This window comes from Mytilus galloprovincialis, chromosome 6 (genome assembly GCF_965363235.1).
Source record: "Mytilus galloprovincialis chromosome 6, xbMytGall1.hap1.1, whole genome shotgun sequence".
In the NCBI taxonomy this organism is placed as follows: Eukaryota; Metazoa; Mollusca; class Bivalvia; order Mytilida; family Mytilidae; genus Mytilus; species Mytilus galloprovincialis.
In genome coordinates, this window is record NC_134843.1 from 99,691,920 (window position 1) to 99,708,015 (window position 16,096).

General features: G+C 33.0%; 1 protein-coding gene across 1 annotated transcript; it reads right to left on the reverse strand.

The window, feature by feature from the left end:
- Positions 1-10,607: 10,607 nt before the first annotated feature.
- Positions 10,608-11,131, reverse strand: LOC143078457 (uncharacterized). The gene has a single exon (XM_076253318.1). It carries the CDS (start codon positions 11,129-11,131, stop codon positions 10,691-10,693), a length of 441 nt encoding a protein of 146 aa, XP_076109433.1. The 3' UTR covers positions 10,608-10,690.
- Between the last annotated feature and the right edge of the window lie 4,965 nt (positions 11,132-16,096).

Consider the following 16,096-nt stretch of genomic DNA (forward strand, 5'->3'; position numbering starts at 1 on the left):
ATGTCGAACTTACAGAGTTTTGTCCCTTTCCCGTAATTAGTAATGAGACGAATTGCGTCATCTATCTTGACATACGTCATAGAGCACAAATCTTTGTCTATAAGATCGTTGATGCTAACGTTTGTATCGTTGTGCGGTGCGGACAAGTCTAAAATAAGACGCTTTTGAAAGAATATTTACCTTCTGCAAGTCCTAACGGACTTATTCGATAATCATCAAAAGGTAATTTTTCAAACGGACCATAAACGAAACCGTTAAGTAGTTCTTTGTTAATAAGATCCTCAACTGTATCTTTCTGTGACCTAGCGCTTAAATTATTTCTACATTCCATTGTTTTAATGTTATCATATTTAACCATAGTATCAAAGCCATATTGTAACCCATTACGTAAATAATCAACGAAATGTTTGTCGGGATATTTCATTAGTTCACTTTTAAGCTTTTTGACATTGACCGGGATTGTAGCGTGCATATCAAATTTAGTTAGTCACATTTTACGAGATGTCTTTGGAGTTTCTTTATCAATCGGGGGTGTCTGATTGGATGAAGACGTTGCTGATGGGCGTTTCCCACATAGAACCTGTGAATGTCCTAGCGAACGGCATTTGGTGCAAACATGTGAAAAAGAACAGGTGCGTTTTGTACACCCTCTAATGCTATTAATGTTATTACAAATCTCTTTACCGTCCTGAAAATATTTTGGTCGGCCGTACTTATCGCCACGATCATCATTTCTCGAACTATTAATCTCTTGATGATTTACTGAGTTTCTCAGCTGCAGCGGACAAAATTCTGTAGTGTGATCACACATGTGGCATAATTTACATACGCTGATTTGAATACCTGCAGCTACAAGTGTGAATAAATCACGGTCACGTTTACTCCAGTCTACCTTAACGTGATGTTCTCTTAATATTGTGTGCGCTTTGGCTGAAAACATTTTATGGTAATCGTAATACTTAGACCCGTAAAAATTACTAATATCAATTATGTCTTCTTCGTACGCATCTAATTCGACGCGTCTTTCTGGATAAGCTTTTGACATTATTCTTTTATATTTGCGAATGCCTTAATAAATTCCTGAATGGTCAGTGTGCGGTTTAATCGTATGTCGGGTGGACATGGAAACCCGTATCTTCATCACTGCAGCGACAGATTATTGATGGTAAGGATGTTAATATTGCTGCCTTGCTAATTCCTAATTATGAATGCCCATAATCACATACCGTAATTGCTGACGTTCGTAAGGCATTTTCCTTTTCGGTTGTCTCTTCGACTTTCTGGTAGCCATAATGTTAATAATGGAACTGATTATAATGTTACAATAAAAGTTACCACTCACGTGTGAAAAAGGAATACAAATATCCAAGAATACTTAAATCCAAGTTTACTTAAATCCAAGGAAGGAAACTAAATCAAAGCTTAAAGTTACAATCTAGATGACAACTAATATAAAAGTCTAAATCGTATAATGAAAGAAAAGTACTGTTATGATATAGCACAATAAAGAAAAAATTGCTTCACAATATGAAATAGCGTCCTTCTATCAAAACAGAATAACAAAGATGAGTTCTGCCACGTGTATCGCTTCTAAATAAGGAACAACCAATAAGAGTAGCACATGCAGACACGAGCTTCTTTACACGAATAAACCACGCCTAAATAATATGTAAGCTAACACATAAGTTAACACCAAAAAGAAGGATGGTTAAGGGACGGCAGTCAAAAGTCCAATGTAGGATAACAAACTTAATTCATATAGTTTTTTTTTGTACTGACCCCCTATCCCCTCTTAACTTAATTTGAAATAAAAATATTGAATAATTCGTATATATATAAATCGATGGCCATTAAACAAAACTTGCGGCAATTTTGACCACTCCTCCCAACTATTTGATTTAAGTTTTTTTTATCATTGATTTCTTTATGTTATCTCGTCCTTTAGCAATGTTTAGCTTTTATACCGGCTTGGTTAAAGTGCAAACTTCTATCCACCATTTTCTACATTTGAAAATGCCTGTACCAAGTCAGGAATATGACATGTCTTGTCCATTCGTTTTTTAAGCGTTTTGTTATTTGATTTTGCCATGTGATTATGGACTTTCCCAATTGATCTTCCTCTAGGTTCAGTATTTTTGTGATTTTACTATTTTCTATGTCAGATATTTTCAACATATGTCAATTTATATATGACAATGTTTTCCGACTTCAATTGTTTTTATTACACTGTCATCGTTTGTATTACATAGTATCTCAACGCAAAGCTAGATGATAAATGTAAGTTTACGCCGTATTTTATCTTTCTCAAGAAATCCATTTTTTTTTATTTTTCTCTATCCTGGATGAAAAAAATCTCGGAAGAGTTTGGTGATTAATTGAATGCAATTTATGTTGCATTCTTAAATAAAAATTGCAATCATAAATCATTACACATCTGTTCTCGTTGTTCTATACTGTATTGAAATTAATTTTAAAATAACGGATGGTCTATAATGATCGAGATGATTGCAGTTATTTTATTATTAGGAAAAGGGGGGGGGGTAAAATTAAGTATTGATTAAATATGGGATTACGCTAATATAAATTAAAGATGCGATTTATTTTGAATTATCATACCTAGTGCCATTTTGGTATTTATGTCAAATGCGCCAGGTCCTCGTTGTCCAGTGAAATGTCTTTTGCTGGTTGGTATTGCAGTTAAATTGAGGAGCATTGTAAACCGAACATATCTTTTATACAATGGTCATTTCAGGTCAATAGATCCTATCAGAAGTCAGCTGGCAATTTAGGTCTTGTCGACGTTTTTGTCAAAAAAAAACATTTCTACAGTTTGTCGTTTTCCATTATAGATATTAGTTTATCGATGATTAAATTTATTAAATCGATAAGGAAGACAACATTCAATGTAGAAACAAAAAACTAAGGGAATCGTTTGAATGCAAAAAGGGGGACGAGTCGTTCGACAGGGTAAGCATCTATCCCATCGAACTTGAGATAAAGGATTCAACAGATACAGTTAAGTCTGCCTCATCTTTTGACTTACTTCTAGAAATTACCAATGATGGTCGGTTGAATACAAAACTTTTACAATAGGAAGGATTTAAGCTTTCAAATTTAGAACTTGCCAGTTATAACAAGCAACATTCCAACACCATCTGCATACAGAGTATATATCTTCAAATTGATTCGATGTTCATGCGCTTGTATTTTCTATCATGATTTTCTTGATTGAGTACTGCTGCTCACAAAAAAAAACTATTTAAGAAACAGTACCTTATTGTGAAGTTGAAATCATCTCTTCGTTAATTTTATGGACCCCGCAGCGAGTTGATTTTTCGTTATGAAAAATCACAGATGATCGCGGATTTGTTTCAAATGTCGAAATTACAATCCCGTCGACGATTTCTAAAATTTGACCTACCGAATTGGACTTTAAAACAAGGCTTGTACTTTCATGATTAGCACGATGGGTACCACATCTGGAGCAGAATCCGCGTACCTAACCGGAGCAGATGAGATCAACCTGAGCTTTACCCGAAGGCACAACTTCTCATTTGAGCGATTTCCGAACTATTGTGGTCTTGATAAGGTTAACTTGAAGTACGATTGGGCTTCACAATTTGAATGTAAATGTTTGCATATCCATAACTTGGCTATATCGCTAACGTATCTTTTCTATAAGCATATTCTTTTACCCAAGTTGAAAAAAAAATCTACTTAATGCTATTGCTATTGCTAATGAGGTTGTAAAATTTGATATATGTTTTTTTGTATTTCTTTGTTTAAGGAGCACAAGCTGTTAAATTCATGATCACAGATTTGACTCAAATTCTCATATTTGATTTATAACAATGTAAAACATTTATCCAAACTAAGTTATAAGTCTAAAATAAACAATTAATAGGGCATGGGCATGCTAATATGTAGCTTCGTTTCGTGTGTAATTTAGTCTAGACGCCGTCTAATCAAGTATCGAGTTGAGCTCCGGTGGCCATATAAGCGATGTAAACATAAATATAGATATAAATAGTAAAGCGAACTCGTGCTATCGGATTTTTTTACGTCTGTTTAATTTCTTATTACAGATCAAAATATATATGTTTATCATCGTTTTTAAATGTATAAGAATGTTTTTTTTGTGGATCGAACCAGTCAATGAAATGATTTACCTTTGTTTCACTTTAAATGTTGACATTCTTTCCCTTTAAATATCTTTACACATACAATTCACGTGTTATACATCTCTAGCTAAGGGGTTAAATTGAAGTTCACATGAATACGGATTCAATATGATCGATTTATTCGCTTTTAAGTGAATAATTCATCATTAACGTTTCTTACCTTATTTCGACAAAATTTAACTATACTGGCTGCTAAAAGCGAAGAATTATTTCACTGTTTCACTTTCATTAATGATTGAACATTTTTCCCCATTATATCTGTTTGTTTTGTTCACTCATCGTTGTCAATATAATTGAAATAAACTCATCATAGATAGCAAGATTAAATTTTGTATTTACCCTAGACGCGCGTTTCGTCTACAATATACTCATCGAATCCCTAAAAGATAAAAAAAAAAAAAAAAAAAAAACCCAAATAAAGTACGAATTTGAAGAGCATTGAGGCCCAAAATTACTAAAGTTTTGCCAAATTCAGCTAAGGTAATCTATATATGAGGAAGAAAAGCCTTAGTATTTCAAAAATTCAAAAATTTTGTAAATATTTCCTTATCAACTCATCATAGCTAGATACCATGCGACTGTCGTACAAAAAAAGTCAAATCACAAAAAAAAACTTAATTCCGGGGAAAATTCTACATAAGAAAATGCCTCTACCAAGTCAGGATCATAGTTGTTATCCATTCGTTTGATGTGTTTGAGCTTTTGATTTTGCTATTCGGTAAGGGACTTTCCGTTTTGAATTTTCTTCGGAGTTCAGTATTTTTGTGATTTTACTTTTTACCACATTTTAATAAGGTTTGTTTGTATAACTAATTAAATACTGCTAGATCAATAACAACTTAAGTGATCTGTGTAATCATTTCGACGACATTTTAAGCCAATTCGATTTTCTTTTTACAAACCTGCATATCATCGGTATTCAATTAAGGTATCTCTTGCAGTCAATAGAAACACACGCACAGCGTATCTGTATTGTGCGAACATTAAAATCAGTCTAAGCAACTATCAACTGTTTTCCATAATGTGAACATAATAGTGTATATCAATATCTTCATTTGTCAAACAATTTTCTTCACCTTGTTATTTCGAAGTCTCAGTGCCAATGTTTCAACGGATATGACAAAAAGTAAAGCAGATTAAGGACACTTTTGTCTATTCTCTCCAAAACACTAGTCCCTTCTATATTTTATATATCTGCGTGATCTATAAAATTTGTAATTGCCTGAAATTGAATTCAATAACTTTTTTTTATGTTTCCAGATTGATCTGTGCTAATGAGTTTTGATAAAACGTTTTGCAGTAGTTGAGCTAGTGCATGGGACATAATATTAAGAATTACTTTTAATAATTCTATATTTTTCTTATTTAAAAAACACTAGACCGCTACGAGTGAGGTAAACTATTATCTTCACGACCCTTAATATATAATTTTTAAAGTACATTTTTAAGCTTCTCCCAAAACATTTTGTAAAATTCTAAGGTCAGACCGACAAGTCCATGAGACTTATTCAATTGCACAATTTGTATTGTTTCAAAGCTTATCAAGCGTAACTGAACCATCATACAATAAGGTTTTTTCGTCATTTACTTTTTATTTCCAAATTCAAGTTGTTTTTTTAATATATTCTTGATAATGTATCATTCGGATTTTGTGATGAATAATATTTTTCATAATAGTTTTTAATTTAAAGTTAGAGCTTGCTTTGATCGTTTAAAACTTTTTTCTTTCATCTTTTATTCTATTTATTGATTTCTTTAGGATGTATTCTTCTGACATTTCAGTCTCGTTGAAATCTCGTTCTGGAATTATTTCTAAAAAATGTGATACAGGTGAAAAATATCAATGAATTTAAAAAATGTTATAATCAAACTTAACTCGGTGAAAAACTTGGGTATTTCCAATGAGCAGCATTTGAGTAATCAATTTTTCCAATTTTATTACCAATCAAGTCCTTCTTTTTAGCCAAAATTTTGAGAAAATGGGTGAGGGATACAAAAAATTATTTTACCAGAAACATGTTCATCCCACATTCCTTTTTTCTTTTCAAATTACTTAGATATGTATTTTTTCAATCATTTATACATATAAGTTGAAAAAATATGCAATTTTAAGTTTAAAACAGAGAAAAATCTCAAATTTACAAAATTGATAACATGGTAAATTTGACACAAAAAAGCATCAAAATATGATAAAACTTTCTTTTATTATCACCTACCTATAGTTTTTTTTTCTCACCAATTATTATTTTACAGTCATATAAACCCCCCCCCCCCCCCCCAAAAAAAAAAAAACAGGTTTAGAAAAAAGTTTAATTCTAGAAATTTTTGGCTCCTCAGAGGTGTACATCCTTAATTTGTCTTTACTCCCAGAAATACATTTTGTACTCGTATGAAGCAGAATTAATTCAGAACCTTCTAAAATACAAAAAGAAAAAGCACCTCGCAAAATATTTTAATTTTACTCTCCAATATATTGATGATGTCCTATCATTGAATAACCTATATTTCAGCCAATATTTACATATCATATATCCCAGTGAACTTGAAATTAAGTATACTACTGATACTAGAAGGACTGCTTCATACCCTGATCTTTTCCCTAGATGGACGACTTCACACAAAAATCTATGATAAACGGGACGATTTCAACTTTCCAATTATCAATTTCCCATTTCTCAGAAGTAACATACAGTCTGCTCCTTCGTATTGTGTTTACATATCTCAATTGATAAGGTATTCTCGTGCAAGTTCACACTATACGAACTCCATATACAGGAGTGTGCTCCTAACGCAGAAACTCCAACAAAGTTATGAGGAGGACAGATTAAAGATGACACTCATCACGAATAGGTTGATCCATACGATGTGTCTTTGTCGAAACTAACTTAGGACATTTTTACCACGTGTTAGATTGTGGTTTGTCATTACGTCGTCTGATCTTTTTTTTTAATTACCAAACGTGACTTATTCCCGATCGTGACTGTTTTGCTGAGTATGAATTCGCATTGCTATATGTCGTGTCACAGTTCTTTTCTTTCCCTTATTCATGTATTTAAGTTATGATGTTTTATTTGTTTTTCTTATCTTCATCTCAACGTTTGTGGTTGTAAATCTTATTTTTTTTCTGTTGTATTCGTGTGTTATGATCAAGATAATAAATTTATTAGATTTTAGTTTGGATCGACGAATTTTATACGATACAAGTACACACCCGTTATATCGCGGGTCCGTGACTGACTTAAAGTATATAACTATGCCTAAGCCTTATTTTAGTAATTGGCATAGGCGGATCCAGGGGGGGGGGGGGGGGGGGCTGGGTGGCCCGCCCCCCTTTCGTTGGAAAAATTTGGTTGATTATATAGGGAATCATTGAAGCATGACTGGAGCGGGCCCCCTCTAATTAGGTCAGTCAGCGGGCCCCTCCTTAGGAAAAGTTCTGGATCCGCCACTGATTGGTTTTGTCATCTGATAAAGTCATGTCGATTTTAAGATACACATTTTTTTTTTGCTTTCAAATCTTTCTGTTTGAACCCGTCGACCTGGAACTTATCAATTATCGGTAATATTAATTATTTGGAAAACAAAAGGTCCTGGCTATCCAGGAATGGAGTATTTTTTAATCAACAGCATTGTCCTATATAAGTCTTGCTGATTGCTAAATAAAACTACAATAGGGAACAATTTGACAATGATAGAATATAGTAGTGTCAGCCCTTTGATTATGACCCGTGTATATAGCAAAATCCTAAATACACCGTTTGGTGGTGCGCCTGTCAAATGCGGAACGTAAAGATAAGGTAATAGCTAACAGGTGAATATACTATTGGTATCGGTATCTGATTCGACCAGGAACTTGTTAATTATTGGCAATATTAATTATGTGGAAAACAAAAGGGTCTGGAGTGGTGTAATTTTTAATCTACACCATTGTCCTATATTAGTTATATATAGAGTTGAATTCTTTGATTTGTCGTTTTTACCCGATGACGGCTGACAAATTGGACCTCGTAATTTTAGTATTATAGATATTTGGTTTACAGTTTGATTCAGAAGAAACACCGACAAAGTAGATAATACAATATAATACAATCAATCAACTCACGCCGCATCTTCCTATATCTAATTATCTAATTACTACGACAATTTTATATTAATGAGTATTGTAACTTTCATTGTTATTAATAAATTTTATATATAAAGGCAACAGCAGTATACCGCTGTTCGAAACTCATAAATCGATTGAGAAAAAACAAATCCAGGTTACAAAATAAAAATGAGGGAAACGCATCAAATATAAGAGAAGAACAACGACACTTTACAAATATTCTTGTTGTTGCATTGAAAACGGCATTAAAGGAGGGACGAAAGGTACCAAAGGGACAGTCAAACTCATAAATCTAAAATAAACTGACAACGCCATGGCTAAAAATGAAAAAGGCAAACAGACAAACAATAGTACACATGACACAATATAGAAAACTAAAGAATAAACAACAAGAACCCCACCAAAAACTAGGGGTGATCTCAGGTGCTCCGGAAGGGACTTAATTCATTTATATGTGTTCAGGTTTTTTCGAGAGCAGTTCGGGCTTTTTCGAGTGCGTCTGTGTTTTATCGAGTGATTATACAAATTTTCTGTGACTTAAAATTGAGAATGGAAATGGGGAATGTGTCAAAGAGACAACAACCCGACCAAATAAAAAACAACAGCAGAGGGTCACCAACAGGTCTTCAATGTAGCGAGAAATTCCCGCACCCGGAGGCGTCCTTCAGCTTGCCCCTAAACAAATATATACTAGTCCAGTGATAATGAACGCCATACTAATTTCCAAATTGTATAAGAATTATATAGAATGTTACGTGTTAGTATATTTATGTTAAAAACAATAAAACAAATTATGTAACTTTTAAGGCATTAAACCAATGCGTTCATCAGTTTGATAAATGTTTACTAACACTATAATACACTTCATAACAAGTAATACTATGTTTATCTATTGTCTTAAAAAATCATAATATCTAATAAAATTAGTAGATTTATCTAACGAAACCTACTCGGAAAAATGCATACACTACATTAATAGTAATAATAAACTCTTCGGATTATTATTATATTGAAATTGAACTCGAGTTGATATCAAGAAATATCCATTCTAAATCGTTATGAAAGCTATGAATAATTTCTCAATGTCACATTTTTTTTTTATATATTGATGATAACTCCTCAAAGCACTTACAAAATTTTGTCCGAAAACTGTAAAATCACCCCTTTTTAGCTCACCTGGCCCCAACGAGAGCTTTTCTCATCACTTGGCGTCCGTCGTTGTCCATCCTCATGGTCCGTTAACTTTTACATTGTGTTGTCCATCTGATGCTCTGATATATACGTCTATAGTTTTAATTGCTGTTGAACAGATAACAATCTGAGCAGCGAAATAACTGAATTTAATTGTTATGGATAGCGGATCATGAGCAACGCAATTTTCCAAAAACCCGAAACATTATCATCACATAAGAACGTATCACACTTAGTAACAACTTGATTATTATATAATAAAAGAATTACAGAAAAAAAAACATTGTTTTCAAAATTGTTTGAACTCTTCCAGCTTGAGCTTACTTTTTTAAGATAAAATTATTGACATGATTTTTAAGTTTTCCCTGTATTTTGTTTCTTTTGCATTCTGTGACTGTTTCTGTCATGACCTCTTTCTGATGGTGTAGATAGTTTAAAAAAATTCCAGGCTTTTAATGTGATACGCCAGACGCGCGTTTCATCTACATAAGACTCATCAGTGAAGCTCAGATCAAAATAGTAAGAAAATCAAACAAGTAGGCGGTATTATCGCTTTTGGACCTGGTCTTATCTTGAAGGTGAAGGTGTTTAAACAAATTTGTCCATGGACTGTTGAGACATCGTTGGTTTTTTTTAACATCATTGTCAACAATCTGTTACATTTTTTTTCATCTGTTTCTGATGTAATGGTGTTTTTCATTTTGTCAGTATTATCACTAACTTCATTTATTTCATTTTCTTGGACGTTCTCATTTTAAGAGAGGTCGTGTTTTACAATCCATCATTTTATGGCGACTTTGATGACACGACTGGCACACACAGTCATAAGGGCAATTTTGCATAAAGTGACCTTTTAATAAACATTTATGGCATATTTATTCATGCCAACTTTGTGGAATTTGTTCTATTATTGAAATGGCTAAATTCTGGTTGATCAGGATGATATATTTTGCAAATATATCAAATTTTAATCCTGGTATATATATATATATATATATGATTAGTTTATTTAGCATATTTTCAATTGTTAGATCTCCTTTTCAATTTTGTGAATATCTTCACTGGCAAGCAGATATATCAACTGACTCAACATTATTTTGGAAATGCTAGTGATTTACTTTTATGCCCCACTGCATCTGTACTTTTTCTGTTTGTTCTTTGGAAATACATTCACTCCTGGTGACCAACACTTTGTACTCGTGATATTCTACTGTTAACATAATAATTCCACTATATTACTACGTTGACAAGCTAACATTAAAGGTGAATAACCATCATTATCACATTTATTATAATCTGCTCCTCTGTCTAATAATATCTTTACTATTTCTGTAAATCCACTCCTACAAGCAAACATCAAAGGTGATTGGTGGTTATAATTATATTCATTATAATCTGCTCCTCTGTCTAATAACATCTTTACTATTTCTGTGTATCCTTTATCACAAGCAAACATTAAAGGTGACTGTCCGTATTTATTACATTTATCATAATCTGCTCCTCTGTCTAATAACATCTTTACTATTTCTGTCAATCCACTCCTACAAGCAAACATTAAAGGTGAATAACCAGCATTATCACATTTATTATAATCTGCTCCTCTGTCTAATAATATCTTTACTATTTCTGTAAATCCACTCCTACAAGCAAACATCAAAGGTGATTGGTGGTTATAATTATATTATATTCATTATAATCTGCTCCTCTGTCTAATAACATCTTTACTATTTCTGTATATCCTTTATCACAAGCAAACATTAAAGGTGACTGTCCGTATTTATTACATTTATCATAATCTGCTCCTCTGTCTAATAACATCTTTACTATTTCTGTATATCCTTTATCACAAGCAAACATTAAAGGTGACTTGTGGTTATAATTATATGCATTATATTCTGCTCCTCTATCTAACAGGACACTGACTATTTTTGTCTGACCATAATCACAAGCAAACATTAAAGGTGACTGCCCGTATTTATTACATTTATCACAATCTGCTTCTATACCTATCAACATATTAACTATTTCCTCACGTCCGTACATACAAGCAAACATTAAAGGTGACCAAACATTACAGACACATTCATTATAATCTGCGCCTATATCTATCAACATTTTAACCATTTCTGTATGTCCATTTTTACAAGCATACAATATAGGTGACAAACCGTTGTTGCTAGATTTATTATAATCTGCTCCTGCATCTAACAACATCCTTACTACGTCTATATATCCATTATCACAAGCAAACATTAAAGGTGACCAATCATTACGATCACATTTATTATAATCTACCCCTCTGTCTATCAACATCTTTACAATTTCTGTATATCCTTTTGCGCAAGCTTTAGTAATAGGTGACCTGCCATCATTATCACATTTATTGCAATTGACTCCTCTGTCCAACAATATTTTAACTATTCGTGTATGTCCTCTGTTACAAGCAAACATTAAAGGCGATACACCATCTTTGTAACATTTGCTATAATCTACGCATTTTTCCAACAGCATGACTACTATTTCTGTATGCCCTTTGTCACAAGCATTCATGATAGGTGACAAACCATTGTTGCTACATTTATTATAATCTACTCCATTATCTAGCAATATCTGAACTACTTCTGTATATCCTTTGCCGCAAGCAAACAATATGAGTGACCAACCATTATTTCTACATTTATTAAAATCTGCCCCTTTGTCTAACAACATGAACATTATGTCTGCATGTCCGTTGTAACACGCAACCATTATAGGTGACACACCTTTTTTGTTACATTTATCATAATCTACTCCTCTGTTCAAAAATATCTTGACTATTTCTGTATGTCCTTTGTTACAAGCCAGCATAAAAGGTGACACACCTTTTTTGTTGCATTTAATATAATTTGCTCCTTTGTCCAACAACATCTTTACAATTTCAGTGTTTCCGTTGTAACAAGCAAACATTATAGGAGACCAACCATTAATGTTACATTTATCAAAGTCGGCTCCTCTGTCTAAGAAAAACTTTACTGTTTCTCGATGTCCCATGTTACAAGCACACATAATAGGTGACCAGTCATTGTTGTCACATTTATGTAAATCTGCTCCTTTATATAATAACATGTTCACTATATCTGTATGTCCTTTGTTACACGAACACATTAGAGGTGACACATTATTGTTGTCACATTTATTATAATCTACCCCTTTGTTTAACAAAATCTGAACTATATCTGTATGCCCTACATAACAAGCGCACATTAGAGGTGACCGATCATTGATGTCACATTTATTATAATCTGCTCCTTTGTCCAACAAATTCTTAACGATTTCTACGTGTCCTTCGTTACAAGCATGCATTACAGGTGACCAACCGTAGTGGCTACATGTATTAGAATCTGCTCCTGCGTCCAACAGCAAACCTACTCGTTTTTTATGTCCTCTGTGACAAGCACATATTATAGGTGACCAGGTATAATTGTTACATTCATCATAATATACTGCATTGTCTAACAACTTTTGTATTTCATCTGTATGATCATATTTCCCAGTTATCATTACATATGACCAATCAATATTGTCATATTTATCATAATCTTCTCCTTTTACTAACAGCATTCTCACAATTTTTTCATGCCCTCTGTTACAAGCGCACGCTATAGGTGACAAATTATCGTTGTTACGTTTATTATAATCTGCTCCTCTCTTTAGTAACAACTGCACTATTTCGTCAAGACCATTATAACAAGCAACCAATACAGGCGACCAGCCGTTGTTGCAACATGCATTATAATCTACACCTTTGTCTAACAATATACTAACTATTTCTGTGTATCCTTTGTTAGGAACATAGGAAACAGGTGACAAATTATTGTCTGTTATTTCGGTGTAATTTGAAATCATCACAGATGACCAAATATTGTTGTTAAATATTTTAGAATCTGCTCCTTTGTCTCGCAACATTTTAACAATTTCTGTATGTCCATTGCTACAAGCGCTCACCAAAGGTGTCCAACCATTATTATTAAATTTATTACAATCTGCTCCTTTGTCAAGCAGCATTTTAACTATTTCTGAATGTCCATTGTTACAAGCACTCATAAGTGGGGAACAACCATAATTATCATGACCATTGTAATCCGCTCCTTTGTCTACCAATATTCTTGCTATTTCTGTATGTCCCATGGCACAACCGTACATTAATGGTGACCAGGAATTGTTGTTACATTTTGTATAATCTGCTCCTCTGTCTAACAGCATCTTGACTATTTCTGCATTTCCACTGTTACACGCACATAATATTGGTGACATCCCATTGTTGCTACATTTATTATAAAATGCTCCTTTGTCCAACAACATCTTTACAATTTCTGCGTGTCCTATGTAACAAGCACACATTAAAGGTGACCAACCATTTTTTTCACTTTTATTATAATCTAATCCTATGTACATGTCGAACAACATTTTAACTAGTTCTATATGTCCGTTGTTACACGCAATCAGTAAAGGTGACATATCATTGTGGTCAAATGTATTATAATCTGCTCCTCTGTCTAACAGCATCTTGACTATTTCTGCATTTCCACTGTCACACGCACATAATATTGCTGACAACCCATTGTTGCTACATTTATTATAGAATGCTCCTTTGTCCAACAACATCTTTATAATTTCTGTGTGTCCTTTGTAACAAGCACACATTAAAGGTGACGAACCATTTTTGTCACTTTTATTATAATCTGATACTATGTGTAACAAAATTTTAACTATTTCTATATGTCCGTTTATACACGCACTCATTACAGGTGACCAATCATTGTTGTCACATCTATCATATTCTGCCCCCTTTTCTAACAGCATCTTGACTATTTCAGAATTTCCACTGTTACACGCATATAATAACGGTGACATCCCATTGTTGGTACATTTATTATATAATGCTCCTTTGTCCAACAACATCCTTACAATTTCTGTGTGTCCTATTTTACAAGCACATATTAAAGGTGACGAGCCATCTTTAGAACATTTATTGTAATCTGCACCTTTGTCCAGTAAAATCCTCACTATGTGTGAATGTCCATTGTCACAAGCACACATCAATGATGACAAACCCAGATTGTTACATTTATTATAATCTGATCCAATTTTCAACAACAGTTTTACTATTTCAGAATAACCTTTGTTACAAGCACACATAATAGGTGACAAACCATTATGTCTACATTTATCAAAATCTACACCTCTGTCTACCAGCATATTAACTATTACGGTATGTCCGTTGTAACAAGCAACCAATAAAGGAGACACACCTTTTTTGTTAAATTTATTACAATTTGCTCCTTTCTCTAACAACATCGCCACCATGTCTGTGTTTCCGTTGTTACAAGCAAACATAACAGGTGAACAATTATTACTGGTACATTTATTTATATCTGCTCCTTTATCTAACAGCATTTTGAGTATTTCATTGTGTCCGTTATAACAGGCATACGTAATAGGTGCCCAATTGTTGTTGTCACATTTACTATAATCGGCTCCTTTGTCCAACAAGATCTTGACAATTTCCGTGTTTCCGTTGTTACAAGCAGACACCATAGTTGAACAACCATTAATATTACATATATTATAATCGGCTCCTTTATTTAACAATAACTTTACTATTTCTGTATGTCCGCTGCTACAAGCAAACATTAAAGGTGAGAAACCATTGTTGTCACATGTATCATAATTTACTCCTCTATCTAATAACATTTTCACTATTGCTGTATGTCCATTATTACAAAAACACATTACAGGTGACATACCATCTCTATCGCATTTATTGTAAATAACGCCCTTGTCTAGCAACATCTTAACTATTTCTTTATGTCCATTGTAACAAGCAAACATTACAGAAGACCAATCATAATTGTCACATCTATTGACATCTGCTCCTTTCTCTAACAAAATCTTTGATATTTCAGTGTGTCCTTTTTCACAAGCACTCATTAGTGGTGACCATCCGTCTTTGTCTCTTTTATTAAAATCTGCTTCTCTTTCTAATAACATTGTAACTATTTCTGTGTGTCCTTCACCAGCAGCCTCAAGCAATGGTGTTGAATTATTATTATCATGTTGATTAATATCAACACAATGTTTTAAACACCAATAAATGATTGGAATATCACCATAAAAACAAGACATCAATAGTGCATTATTATTGTTATGTAAATCCTTAATGTGTGCTAATTGTCTCTGATAGGATGTATTAAGTTGATCCAATTGAGAAAGAAACAAATGCCGAAAGGCTGGAATTGTCATATTAATATTACAGAATACATCATTCACTATACCCTTTGACCAATCCTCTATCATTCTATCTATGTACATTTGATGATATTCGGGAGGAACAATTATTATAAACTGATCCATATCATTCTGTCTTTCTAATAAAAATCTTTCCATAATCAAACCACTGTCAGCATTCTTAATTAAGCATTGCATTATTTTATGTCCAAAATGAAAGGTAAGAAAGTCAAATACTTTATCATGAATAATTTTGTATTCATTTCCTTCTTTCTTTATGAATGTGTTTATGAGTGAATCAAGTTCATCTTTTAGAAGTAGTCTTGATGTTCCTCTTTCTAATCTACATGCT